This window comes from Balaenoptera musculus, chromosome 7 (assembly GCF_009873245.2).
Source record: "Balaenoptera musculus isolate JJ_BM4_2016_0621 chromosome 7, mBalMus1.pri.v3, whole genome shotgun sequence".
NCBI lineage: Eukaryota > Metazoa > Chordata > Mammalia > Artiodactyla > Balaenopteridae > Balaenoptera > Balaenoptera musculus.
This window is the reverse complement of record NC_045791.1, coordinates 101,954,435-101,966,473: the sequence shown is the minus strand read 5'-3', so window position 1 is coordinate 101,966,473 and position 12,039 is coordinate 101,954,435. Positions and strand designations below refer to the sequence as shown.

The window sequence follows — 12,039 nt, the reverse complement described above, 5'->3', positions numbered from 1 at the left end:
ATATTGAAATGCAGCAGGACCCTGCGGTCCTTGCCTGCCCCCCACCCCATGTCCTCAGCCTGCATTTTGTCTGTAGAAAAACTTTAGCCAAAGAGTAAGTTTAATCAGAGACATGATTCTGCATGAGAACATGCAGAAACAAAGGAAAAGAGTCAAAGGAGACCAAATAATAATAGTTTGGCCATTAAGCAAAGTCAAGGACGTTTAGTTCCTCCTCAGGGGCTATAGATAATATTCTGAGCCGTATCCTGTGAGCTGTGTTACAGATACTGAAAGCCCCACCAGGTGGAAGAAGTTAACTACATGATGACCAGACTGTAGCCACGACATAAGCTGCCACAATTCCGAGAACAGGCCTCAAGGCAATGGGAACAAACCGACCCTGGAACTGAAGATTAACTGTACTTAAAACAATCGAGATGACCCTGGTCAGACCACCGCATGACCAATTTCAAGGTGACTGTCAGAGCTGACTGTGCTGTTTCTGCATGTAGCCCCCTCCCTCCGTCTATGAAGGCTCTTGCCCACTGATTGTCAGTGGGGTGGGGAGTCGGCCTTTGGACAGGAGTCCGCCCTCCCCTCGGCAAGTTTTCCTTTCCACCAACACGCCTCTTCATTGGCTTCTGAGTGCTGAGCAGCCAGAGCCCGCTTTCAGGAACAATACGGAAGACAGCAAGGAGGTGGGGGCCCTCTTTCTGCTGCTTCTGTCTGTGGCTGTGAAGGAAGATGCGGGGGCAGGGGTTTTGAGTTTTATGCACGGCCGCAATGTTCCTGGGTCCAGATATTACTTTCACGAAAGCTAAGAAGAAGTTGCAGTGGCAGCAGAAGTCAAATTCAGTGTTCCAGGGTCCTGTCTACCCTTGAGGGTGCAGAGGGGCGGTGGCAGCAGCAGTGGTGGTGGGTTCCTGGATGGCAGCTGTCGTGGTGTATGCATTCCAGAGGTGGCTTCTTCATTTCCCTGCCTTTGTGGGGACTGCAGAGGCAGAAGTTCCCCTGGGGCCAATTCAGCAGTCATGTCCTGGAAGGCATTCCTGGAGACTGCCCCTCCAGCCCTCCCAACAGTTTTGTACACGATTCCCCAATTATCCTTCTTCCAGTTTAGCATAGCTAGAAGAGTTTGGGTTTTCTGCAACTGATAGTGGTATATGAAACACCTTTCTGACCATCTTTTTGTGTCAAATTCTAGCCATCTTCCAAAGCCGAGAGGAATTCTGCTTCTTTGCTCATCTTGATAGAATCCTTCCATTTTCTTGACTCTTTTTACTGTTTTAGTATGGCATGTGACAAGTTATTTGTATACTTTTCTATCTTTGGTTTTGTTTGCAAAAAAAAAAAAAAAGAAACCCACTTAAAGTACTAACAAGGGGATAATTTATTATAAGAATATAGAGGCATCTCACAGTAAACAAACACAGGACCAGCAGTCAGTCTTCATGGGTAGAGACCAAGAAGCAGAAGGCCTGTTTTTTGTGTGTGAGCATACAGCCTGAAACTGAACCCTAACATTTTGACTAATCAAGAACATTTGCAGCAGAGAAAATATTTTCTCCCAATCTCATATATATTCATTTTCTTGTTGAACAATTTCAAAATAAGGAACTTCCATAGCTGGTAATAATATCAATACAATAAGAAAAATAGGTTATCTTAACTGGATATTCTTGTTTTTACTTTTCATATGGCATACTAGTGAAATGTAAAAATGTTAGAAGAGTGTATCTTAAACCCATTTTTTTTTTGTTTTTATGTGCCGATTTTCATGCATAAATTTATCTAGTAGCAACCATAGATTTTTTCCCACCTACCTTCCCCACCCCATGGTAATGTAAAATCGTCCTTACTTCCTGCAATACTCCTCATAATAATGTCCTGCCCTACTGGACTCTGAACTGATCTCTGTAATTTTTTTTTTTATAAGTGCTGAGCTTTAACTAGAAGGCTCAGGATAAAAGGCAAGACAGTGCCACAAAAACAGCCACCCTGACAGGGTTTCTCCTCGAACCAGGGGGTGACCATGACCTGCTGCGAAGGATGGACAGCCTGCAATGGATTCAGCCTGTTGGTTCTGCTTCTGTTGGGAGTAATTCTCAATGCAATACCTCTAATTGTCAACTTAGTGGAGGAAGACCAAGTTTTTAAAAACCCCATCTCTTGCTTTGAATGGTTCTTCCCTGGGATTATTGGAGCAGGTCTGATGGTGAGTGAAATTTATTTGACTTGATTTGGAGCTATTTTACTGAAGATGGTCTAAAGACCATCTTGCAGCCTTGCAGTGAGCTATGTCTTGGCTTAGGATATAGTGAGGATCAGTGGGTATGGTATTAATTTATATTGGCATCAGTGAAGAACAACAATTTAAATGAACTGTGGTACAGGCTAGGGAGCTTGGGCAAAAAATAATAAGATATTGGTAAAAGTTGGTGGGGTAATTACGTATCGTACTTCTTCGTGTATAAGGCTGCTCTTCCAAGATTCATAGTTAGTGTTCGGGACTTTTTGAATTTATTCCCTCAGCTTTCCTTTGCCAAAACCAGCCTCTAAGTATTCACAGGGAATACAGCAAAAGCGGGAAGTGCTCAAGAGGAAGGGGAAGAAACATTCCATGCACGATGAGTCTCCTGGATGATAATTGTGAGGCATGAATATGGCATTGCCTGCACCGAGGGGAGTTGGCGCAAGAGGTTTGGGACTTGAAACCCTGGCTTTCTGACCTCAGGGACGTTTTGACTCAGATCTGACTTACAACCTATACATCATGGTGCTTGTTTAATGTTGGTAATTATTAATAGGTCTATCTGTTGAAATCTGCAGCAGAGCAGTGTAAGACAGAACCCCCCCAATGTACGTGATCATAGGTCACCCGAGGCACCTGTAATACATGTAGATTTACAGACCTTCTCCTGGGAATTCTGATGCAGTAGGCCTGGGTGGTACCCATTGTGTAGAGCAATAAATCCTATTTTCAGACATGACAGAATATTGAGATATTCTGGTTGTGTCTCCAATATATTACTGTTAGCAAATCATTTATCCTGTGATTTTGTTTGCATATCAGTAAAATGGGGATGTAATTGAAGTTTGAAAATTCAGCATTCAAGAGCCTTGTTTTTGTTATACCACTTGGGTGCTATAGCACCCACTTGCGGTCTCGTTAATGCCGGAGAAATGCGCCTTTGTTTGGATGTGTGTGTGTGTGTGTGTGTGTGTGTGTGTGTGTTACAATGATGATCAGTTATTGCTTCTAGTCTTATCTCCAGACTTAACATGAAAACACTCGTGGGTCATTATATATGAAACAGACCACTGTTAAGTGCTAACCACTAGGTTCATACATTACACTATCTTATTTAAATGCTATAATAATCTGGCTGAGTAGTTATTAACATTTGTATTTTAACAGACCAGCAAACAGAAGGTTAAGAATGTTAACAAGGTCACATAGTAGGTGTGAAACCCAATTCCAGATTTATCTGACTCCAAAGCTCTGTTTTCCACCAGTATTAGCACCGTAATCCTCATCACCTGTCTCAGGCTGACAAAGGGGAAAGACAAGATCTATAACCTAACCCATAAACTTAAGTGACCAGGAAACTGAAGCATAGAAAAATTATATAAATATGAAATCGTTTCAGAGAATCTGGACTTTCTTGTTCCAGGATTAAGTTTGCTTTATCACCTCAATAAATATTAACAATGTACTGGTATCACGCCAGGCTCTATTACTCGGTATTGTGGAATATCTTCAAAGTATCAAACAACTCTTTGAAAAGTTCAATAGACATCTTATAGATAGAGCCTCAAACTCTAGACTAGGTTCACAAGCAAACAGGTGGGTGATAGAAAGGTTATTTTCTTGATCCTTGGCTATATATAGAATGTAGAAGAATATCTTTTTTCAAAGGGAATTGTGTCCTTTACATCTATCAGAATACTGACTTAGCTCAAAACACTGAACTCTCAATATACTTGTAAATACACAGAAAAGTTAATGAAGAAGAAATCACTGTCGTGATAAGCACTTTTGTCATAGTTCTTGAAATCTTTCTAATCTGTAGAATTTTAAATTAGTATTGTTTCAAAAACAGGGAATTTTGCAAGAAGTAGTTAATAATAAAAACTATGGAATTCATTATTGATTACTTCATAAAATAGTCATTTTATGGTTTTATGATTTACCCAAAACAGAGGTGAACCTTTTCATCTTTGAAACCATGACTAAGAGTCAAAATGTTACATAATTACCTTCACCTATTACCTGCTAAATGGACAAATCAATACACATTCTTCTTCCAAGTCCTGAAAAAACGACTTGAAACGTTTCCTTGAACTGTTTCCTCTAAAAAATAAAGGCCATTTTATTTTATAGATTAACTGTAAGCCTAATCTTAATCATGCTTATTTACTGCATTCACTTATTGTGTAATAATTCACCAATTATTAAAATCTTAACAGAGGAGAAATTGAACGTTACATTAGAAAATATTATGTCTAACAAAAATTTTCAAAATACAGATTTTATATAATGAGCCATTGTTTTGTTACTTTCATGTTCAAGTACTTAGAGGAATCCTAAAAGTTTGAATTCTATCAGAGTTGTAATGGTCTAAAGCTCTTCTGTACTTCACTTACGAAATCATATGCCTTATTTCTAAAACTGGATGAAAATATGGGTTTCTGTAAGGAAAAATAAACAATGCTACCTCTTTTCTTTATAAAAACAAACGACTATCAAGAAAAAGTTTCACAAAAACTCCTATGCATTCAAATGTGCTTAGGAATTGGAGAAAGATTATTCTCAAGATTACTTATTTGTGCAGATTATCTGGAAGACTTATAATTCAGTCACATACACCCACACACACTTTCACATTTTAATGTTCATCCTATAAAGAGCCCCTCTAATTTCCAAAGCTCTGAATGGGCAAAATGGTTGAAATACAGAGTTATCAAGTTACCCATAATGATGTAACAAAGATGTGTCAACATGCCATGAAGTCAACCAGGTGAGGATTCATACATGATAAGCTATTATTACTTTATAAAATCCCTTTGCAAGAGAAGGGAACTAGGAAAGTATCTCTTTCAGCATCTCTGAAATAAATTAATCTTCAAGAAAGTTAGCAGAGTTTAATTTACATCAATAAGGAAAATGGAATGATTTATCCATTTTAATTATAATTTAATGTTGCACTAACTTTAACAGATAATTAATTTTCTAAATCAGGGGTTAACACGTTTTTTCTGCGAAAAGCCAGGTAGTGAATATTTTAGGCTCTGCGAGCCAGTCTCTCTCACAGTAATTCAACTCTACTGCTGGTGCACCAAAGCAGCATGGATAATAAGTAAGCGAATGGGCATGTCTGTTTTCATAAAAGTTTATAAAAAAGAGGCGGTGGGCCAGTTTGCCAGTTCCTGTTCTAAATGATTTGTTCCTTAAGCTCAGAAGGCAGTATCACTTATAAGTACAACAAAAGAAATTTAGCCCACGAACACTGACACCTATTTGGGTACATAAATTTCTTTTCCCTTTTCTTCTGGGCTCTCAGCCATGCCTTGAATGGTTAGGCTGCCATACATACACGTGCCCTTTGAATTATAAGAGTGTCGGTGTTCCAGGCAGTATGTAAGCAAAGTTTGATAACAATACCAAGTGTCTTCCATACGTGACACGGAGTCAGCACATGGTCAGAGTGGGGTGAAGTTTGTCAGGAAAGCTGCCTTGTAAGGCTGTTCAATCCGAGACCTGCTCTGAAAGGACAAAGGTGGACATGGTCTTGGAACGATGGATTGGGGAAGGAGCAATCAGGAGGAGGACGATGAGATGAGCAAGGGGGGTGATGGTGGTGGGGAGGATGAGAATGGCAAGCTCTATGAAGGAACAGAGAATTGCTAGAATTGGCCAGTGTGGTTGGAATAGTGGTTGAGTCTGAGCTCTGGAACCCTAATGCCCAACTTTGACTCCCAACTCTTCCACTTTCTTAGGCAAGTTACTCAAGCTTTCTGTGCCTCAGTTTTCCGACCCAGTAAAATGGGGATAATTGGCACCTACCGCATAGGATTTTTATGAGGCTGTGAATGAACTAAAACACATACAGCACCTATAACAGTGCCTGGTATGTTGTTAGAACTCAGTAAAATGTTAGAAAACAAGAGTGGGAGGAGAGAGAGAGAACTACTCAAGGGCAGCTGTGCTGAGATGGCAAAAAACTTATGGCTAAAATATCTTAAGTGTAAGGAAGTAATCGACATTCAACTCTTCAATGATACAAAACTTCTTTCATGAAGAATTTCTAGTTATAGCTGCTGACTAGTTATTAGTAGAAATTTTAACCTAAGTCCTGAGAACATGGCATCATTTCTTACAGCTTTCCCCAGCAATATGTGTTCCCTTGACACAGAATGTAATACAAGATTTCTAAACATCAATGCGAAGTGAGATCATTCCATACCATGGATACAGGAGTAGAAAGGAGAATGTAGAACTAAGAGTAATTCTCAAATCATAAGTTTGGGGAACTACTGAGCTGGTGGTGACCCTGGGAGTGAGAGGAAAGTTAGGGAAGTGGGAGAAGGGTGGTGATAGAATTCTTAGTTCCCAATTGCCAGGCAGACAAAACCATCAATTTCCTTTCTGAATGCTTGCCAGATAAATTCACACTATTTTGGGGAAATTGGGTAAGTGGTTGCAGATTATAGTAAAAAAAAAAAAAAAAAGTGAATTTTGGATGATGCAACCATTCCTTCAGAAACGTTCCTTCCAAAATAATGAATAAATAACTTACTCTATTTAAAATCCAAGTCTCTCTAATGATGACTCAAAGTAAAACTGTAGACGGAAGAGTCTGAAATTGCTATACTGAAATCCTCCATCCCTTCCCCCTTTTTAATCTTTATGGTCCAAATGGGGATCATAAGGGTCACAAGATCAAGGACATTGCCACATTTCCTTTTTATTCTCTTAAGCCTCTTGGCTTCCCACAACTGCTGGCAAGTAGAAAGTGAAGATTATTGCTTTATCATCTGATGAGAAGTAATAATATTCTTTGTTCCTGTTGATGTCATTTCCAGGTCATTCCAGCAACAACAATGTCCTTAGCAGCGAGGAAAAGAGCATGCTGCAATAACAAAACCGGGGTGAGCACGGCACAGCTGGTCTGGTGCATAAGCAGTTACGGGCATCTCAGCAAAGCCGCTGAGGCGTCAGCATCTCCTGAATCACCGTGTGGCTCCAGTGGCAGGGCTGGTCCTAGAAACATGTTATTTAGAATAATTTATACGATAATGCTGAAAGCGTGAAGTTTGTCTTTTTGTTTTCCCATAAAAATTTAGTTTTGGAGCGAGCTTTCAGACCTCTCCTCAATCTTCGGTTTCAGTCTAAAGGTTTTCAAAGAAAGGAGATTTATAAGTCTGCACTCAGGGCTGTAATCAATTTCATAATACTCAAATACTTGTTACTTGTGTGGTGTGTATGAAATACTTAGGGAAAAAGTATTCTCATTTCTCTTATGCACATGAAAGACTGGTTTACTAGGACCAGAATGTTAACTGTCCTTGTCTAGTTAAGTTAAAGGAGACAACACTTATTTTTTCAAACATTTGGTATGTATAAAATTGTAACTATGTTAAAAGGAAATTAATATTTATTAACCTTCTCTCACTATACTCAAAATATTTTCAAATACGCTATCTTATTTTTCTGAAAACCCATACATTTTATGATCTCTGTTTTATTGACTGAGAAATTGATCCTCAGAGAAAGCATATAACCTGCCAGTGTAGCACAGTTACTAGGTAGGTCTGTATCCAAATCCGTCAGACTCCAAAATTCCCAGTCTTCATACTGTTTATGCCATGAACATTGTTACGAAGTTAACACTGAGGTCTCTCATAATTCTTTAAGGAAGCAGGTAAATCAATAAATAAGAAATCACAGTAAATATTCCTGACTGAGCTTGAGGTTTTAAAGCAATGGTTCTCAGCCTGATGGGAACATTACAATCACCTGGGGAAAATCTTAAAAATACCAGTGCCTGGTGGCCCCCCTGAGATTCTGCATTAGTATCTTTCAAACGCACCTTAAGTGATTCTCATGTGCTCCCAGGGGTGAGAGCCACTGTTTAAAAGGGTACATATTTAAAGCCATGAGTTCGATTTATTATTTTTTTAAAATTACTTTATCCTGACATTTGGTATTTATCTAGGATTATAGTTACTTTGCTAGTTATTTACAGTCTATCTTTGCTCCTGACACACTGTAGTGGTCCGTTGAAATGGACAAGGTTCGTGTAGAGCATAAGAGTTCAGGTTTTTCAGAAACAGTGGCAAGACCAATATCTTTTAGCAAGTCTAATGAAATGGCAGGGACTTTGCCCTCTGCCTTCTTGTGTCAGTCGCACCCAATCAAACTGTGATCTTAAGATCTAGGACTGTAAGGTGTCAGGAGAATGGCAGCAGTTGATGATAAAGACTGCTTATGCTGCTGAAACTTGAAACAGAGCGGGAACATGTAACAACATGTGCAGACGTGCCTACTTTATTTTTCAGCTGTTTCTTTCATCACTTCTGAACGTGATCACCGTCATTGGAGCTGCATACTGCCTGATGGTGTCCGTCCAGGCTCTCGCGGAGGGCCCTCTCATTTGTAACTCTCAAGGCAACAGCGCTTCCAGTTGCGAATTTTCATTTAAAAACTTAACGTGAGTAACCGTTTGCTGTCTTACACAGCTGCAGCTAGCTAGGTTAGAATAGTGTGGTGTTGACCCAGTGCCATGTTATCTCGCATGGGACAGATTCTTAGGGATTTAGCACATTAATCCCAATTGGCCCAATCGCAGAGAAATGGAGGAATCACTGCATTCAGAATGCTTTGGGTATGGTCTTGTCTAAAAGGAGTAGTTGACTTAGATGGATTACCCTTGTCTTTTAAAAATCTACAGCTGCATACGTGCATGTATATAAAAAATTTCTGGAAATATACACCAAAAACTTAACTTTCATCTTTGGAGAATGGTAATGGAGGATGCCCCGGGGGAGGGGAGGGAGCACTGACTTTCTCCACTTCTGATCTAATTTAATTTGTAAACCCTGGGACTTCCCTGGTGGTCCGGTGGGTAAGACTCTGCGCTCCCAAGGCTGGGGGCCCGGGTTTGATCCCTGGTCGGGGAACTAGATCCCTCATGCATGTCCCAACTAAGAAGTCTGCATGCCGCAACTCAAGATCCTACGTGCCACAACGAAGATCCTGTGCACCGCAACTAAGACCTGGCACAGCCAAAGTAAATAAAAAAATATTTTTAAAAAAATTGTAAGCCCTAAGCATATATTACCTTTATAATTTGATAAATCGAATAAAAACACAATAAGTAAATAAAATCTAGAGGCTTACCTACAAGCCCTAAGAAACAACGCAGCAGCCAATGGAATCATGCAAACATAATAGAAACACACTGTCAGAATGACAATGAATCAAAAGTTTAACTCACAGAGTAACAAATAATGCTGAAGAGTTACATGGAAATGGTTCATTTCAGTCTTGTAAGATCGTTCTGTGCCTGAATCTAGGCACAATTTGTAAAACTGGAAGAAAAAAACAACCTAATTCATTCGTTACCTATATATTGTTCAGTATGGAAAATAACTAGAATTCACTTTTGTAGTTACATGAAAAAAATTTTTTCCCTTTTTCCTTATCTCGCTGCATTAAAAAAGAAAAATCTCTCCAAATTTGCATACCACAGTTGTGGATCAAAATCCAAAGAAACTCCCTTTACTAGTAGAGCTGGAGTAGAAAATTAGAGATTTCAACCACACATGCTATACACATTCAGTCCTCAGCTCATGGCTACTCACCATGTACCAGGCGCCAGGCCAAGCTGGAGGTCACAGCATCAAGGTATTCCCACTCTAGTTGGGGAGACAGACAGTTACGGAGAGTAAACAACTACAGAAGAGTGACCCTACGCTTGCTGCAAACTGCAAAAAGCATACTCATATTCCGCATGCTGACATACTGTTGTTTTTCCCAGGCTGCACATCAGTTGCTGGTATCCAGAAATGCAAACTCTCTAAGAACACTTAGTCCTACTGTAGAAAACCAAAGATAAATCATGTCAGGACGGATGTGTTAGGGCTAAAAGTTTCTCATTCTCCATACCTTGTTACAACAAGGTTTTAACCAGACATATCTGAAATGTCTTTTGTGAGCAAAAATTGTACATCTGGTTTAAGAACAGACGCAACACAGCAGTTTTGCACTAAGAACTGAGCTCCTTGAAAGGGGGAGCTCATTTATTTTAGTTTCTTTAGCCAGTAGAAGAGCGCCTGCATGAATAGGTGCGACCACAGGAAATTGTTAATATTCAACCCTTTCTGACATAGAAAATTTCATACAGTTCAACCTAAGAGTAGATCCTCTGTAGATGCTTGTTGAATGATGGGATATATGATGTCAACGTTTTACAACTGTTAAAGAGTACAACGGCACACGCTCAGAAACCCTCATCTTAGCTATAGTTTCTGGGCACGATGTTTCAAAAGCACTTTCTGTTTTACTATACATGTCTTCTTCTAGGCACAATGCTGCATTCTTTAGATGGTCAGTGGTATTCCTGAATATCTTATTTTTATCATTTCTTTCATTTTGTGCAGTGCCGTTCATCCAGAATCCTTCGATCTGCAGTGGTTCTTCAACGACTCTTGTATTTCTCCTACGGATTTCAGTAATCCCTCCATCAACAACACAACAGCCAGTAACTGGAGAACATACAGCTTACACTTCAATTCTATAGAAAACAAACATAGGATTATCCATTTCTCAGTATTTTTAGGTCTACTGCTCGTGGGCATTCTTGAGACCCTGTTTGGGCTCAGTCAGATAGTCATTGGCTTCCTCGGCTGTCTGTGTGGAGGAGTCTCTAAGCGAAGAAGCCGAATTGTGTAGTTTAATAATAATAAAATGGAAATACCAGTTTGAACCATTTGAGAATGACATTTAAAAGACATGCTTTTAGAAATTCAATAATGGAACATTATCTAGAAAGCTGTGGATGAGTCAGTTTAATCCAAAGGTTGTTTTTAAAGTCACCTTTGATGTACTTAAAAAACAAATCAAGCTTTCACACTGAAGCATGTTGGTAAATGCACATTTTCAGACGGAAAGAAAAATATCATCAGTGGTTGACTTTGGGGAAAAGTGGAGAGACGCTTTCAATTTGTTTTGTGTCTTTCTGTACTTCTGTACTATTTGGATTTTCTAACTATGTTCTCACATGTGGAGAAAGGAAGGGAGGGAGGAGGGTAAGCAGGAACAGAAGTTATATGGGAAGCCAAAGTATGGGACCTTTTTATTGCATTTCTTTATATTTAAAAAAGGTTAAATATATACAGTTGACCCTTGAACAACACGGGTTTGAACTGTGCAGGTCCACTTATAATGCAGATTTTTTCCAACAGTAAATACTAGAGTACTACACGATCTGCAGTCGGTTGAATCTGTGGGTGCAGAGTCCTGGATACAGAGAAACCGAGGATATGGAGGGCCAACCAAAAGTTACATGTGGATTTCTGACTGCATGGAAAGTTGGAGCCCCTAACTCCTGAGTTATTCAAATGTGAACAGTAATCTAAATACAATCAAGTTTTTAGACCTAATTCAGCTTACAGAAAATCCAGGGAAAGAGGACATTATTCAGACAAATTCAAAAGGTGGGACAGTAAACAGACAATAGTCCCTTGTTTTCAACAAGAAAATGTAGTATAAGAAAAATAAAAGGTTGGATGGGTGGAAGGAACTATTCTAGATTAAGAGAGCAAAGAGACAGACATGATTCAACCAAATGGATTATGTGAGCCTCGTTGGGGATAACTGGGGGAACCTGTACAAGGACTGGTTTAGGTAATATTAAGGGCTTACTGTTAGTTTTTTTATGCCTGATGATGGTTTTATGGTTATGTAGGAAAATGTCCTTATTTTTCAAAAATGCATATTTATGTGTTTTGGGGAAAATGTCATGTTTTTAAGACATTTCAGCTAAAAAATGA

At 39.3% G+C, this 12,039-nt stretch overlaps 2 protein-coding genes across 2 annotated transcripts in view; one reads left to right on the top strand and one right to left on the bottom strand.

The window, feature by feature from the left end:
- Window positions 1-1,959: 1,959 nt before the first annotated feature.
- Window positions 1,960-11,157, top strand: TM4SF20 (transmembrane 4 L six family member 20). Its single transcript, XM_036857550.1, has 4 exons — window positions 1,960-2,197; window positions 7,069-7,134; window positions 8,545-8,696; window positions 10,648-11,157. Exons 1-4 carry the CDS (start codon window positions 2,015-2,017, stop codon window positions 10,937-10,939), a joined length of 693 nt encoding a protein of 230 aa, XP_036713445.1. The 5' UTR covers window positions 1,960-2,014; the 3' UTR covers window positions 10,940-11,157.
- MFF (mitochondrial fission factor) overlaps window positions 10,659-12,039 on the bottom strand; it is a 39,527-nt gene continuing 38,146 nt past the window's right edge. The window contains exon 12 of the mRNA XM_036857543.1: window positions 10,659-10,781. Coding sequence (XP_036713438.1) covers window positions 10,776-10,781 — 6 coding nt within the window. The 3' untranslated portion in view covers window positions 10,659-10,775. The remainder of the gene's footprint in view (window positions 10,782-12,039) is intronic.

Bases quoted from the DNA above. Each gene is read 5' to 3' on its own strand.
- TM4SF20 (XM_036857550.1), top strand. From the start codon at position 2,015: ATGACCTGCTGCGAAGGATGGACAGCCTGCAATGGATTCAGCCTGTTG. The intron at 7,135-8,544 runs GTGAGCACGGCA...TTTATTTTTCAG, and splicing joins GCTGCAATAACAAAACCGGG to CTGTTTCTTTCATCACTTCT. The intron at 8,697-10,647 runs GTGAGTAACCGT...CATTTTGTGCAG, and splicing joins TTTTCATTTAAAAACTTAAC to TGCCGTTCATCCAGAATCCT.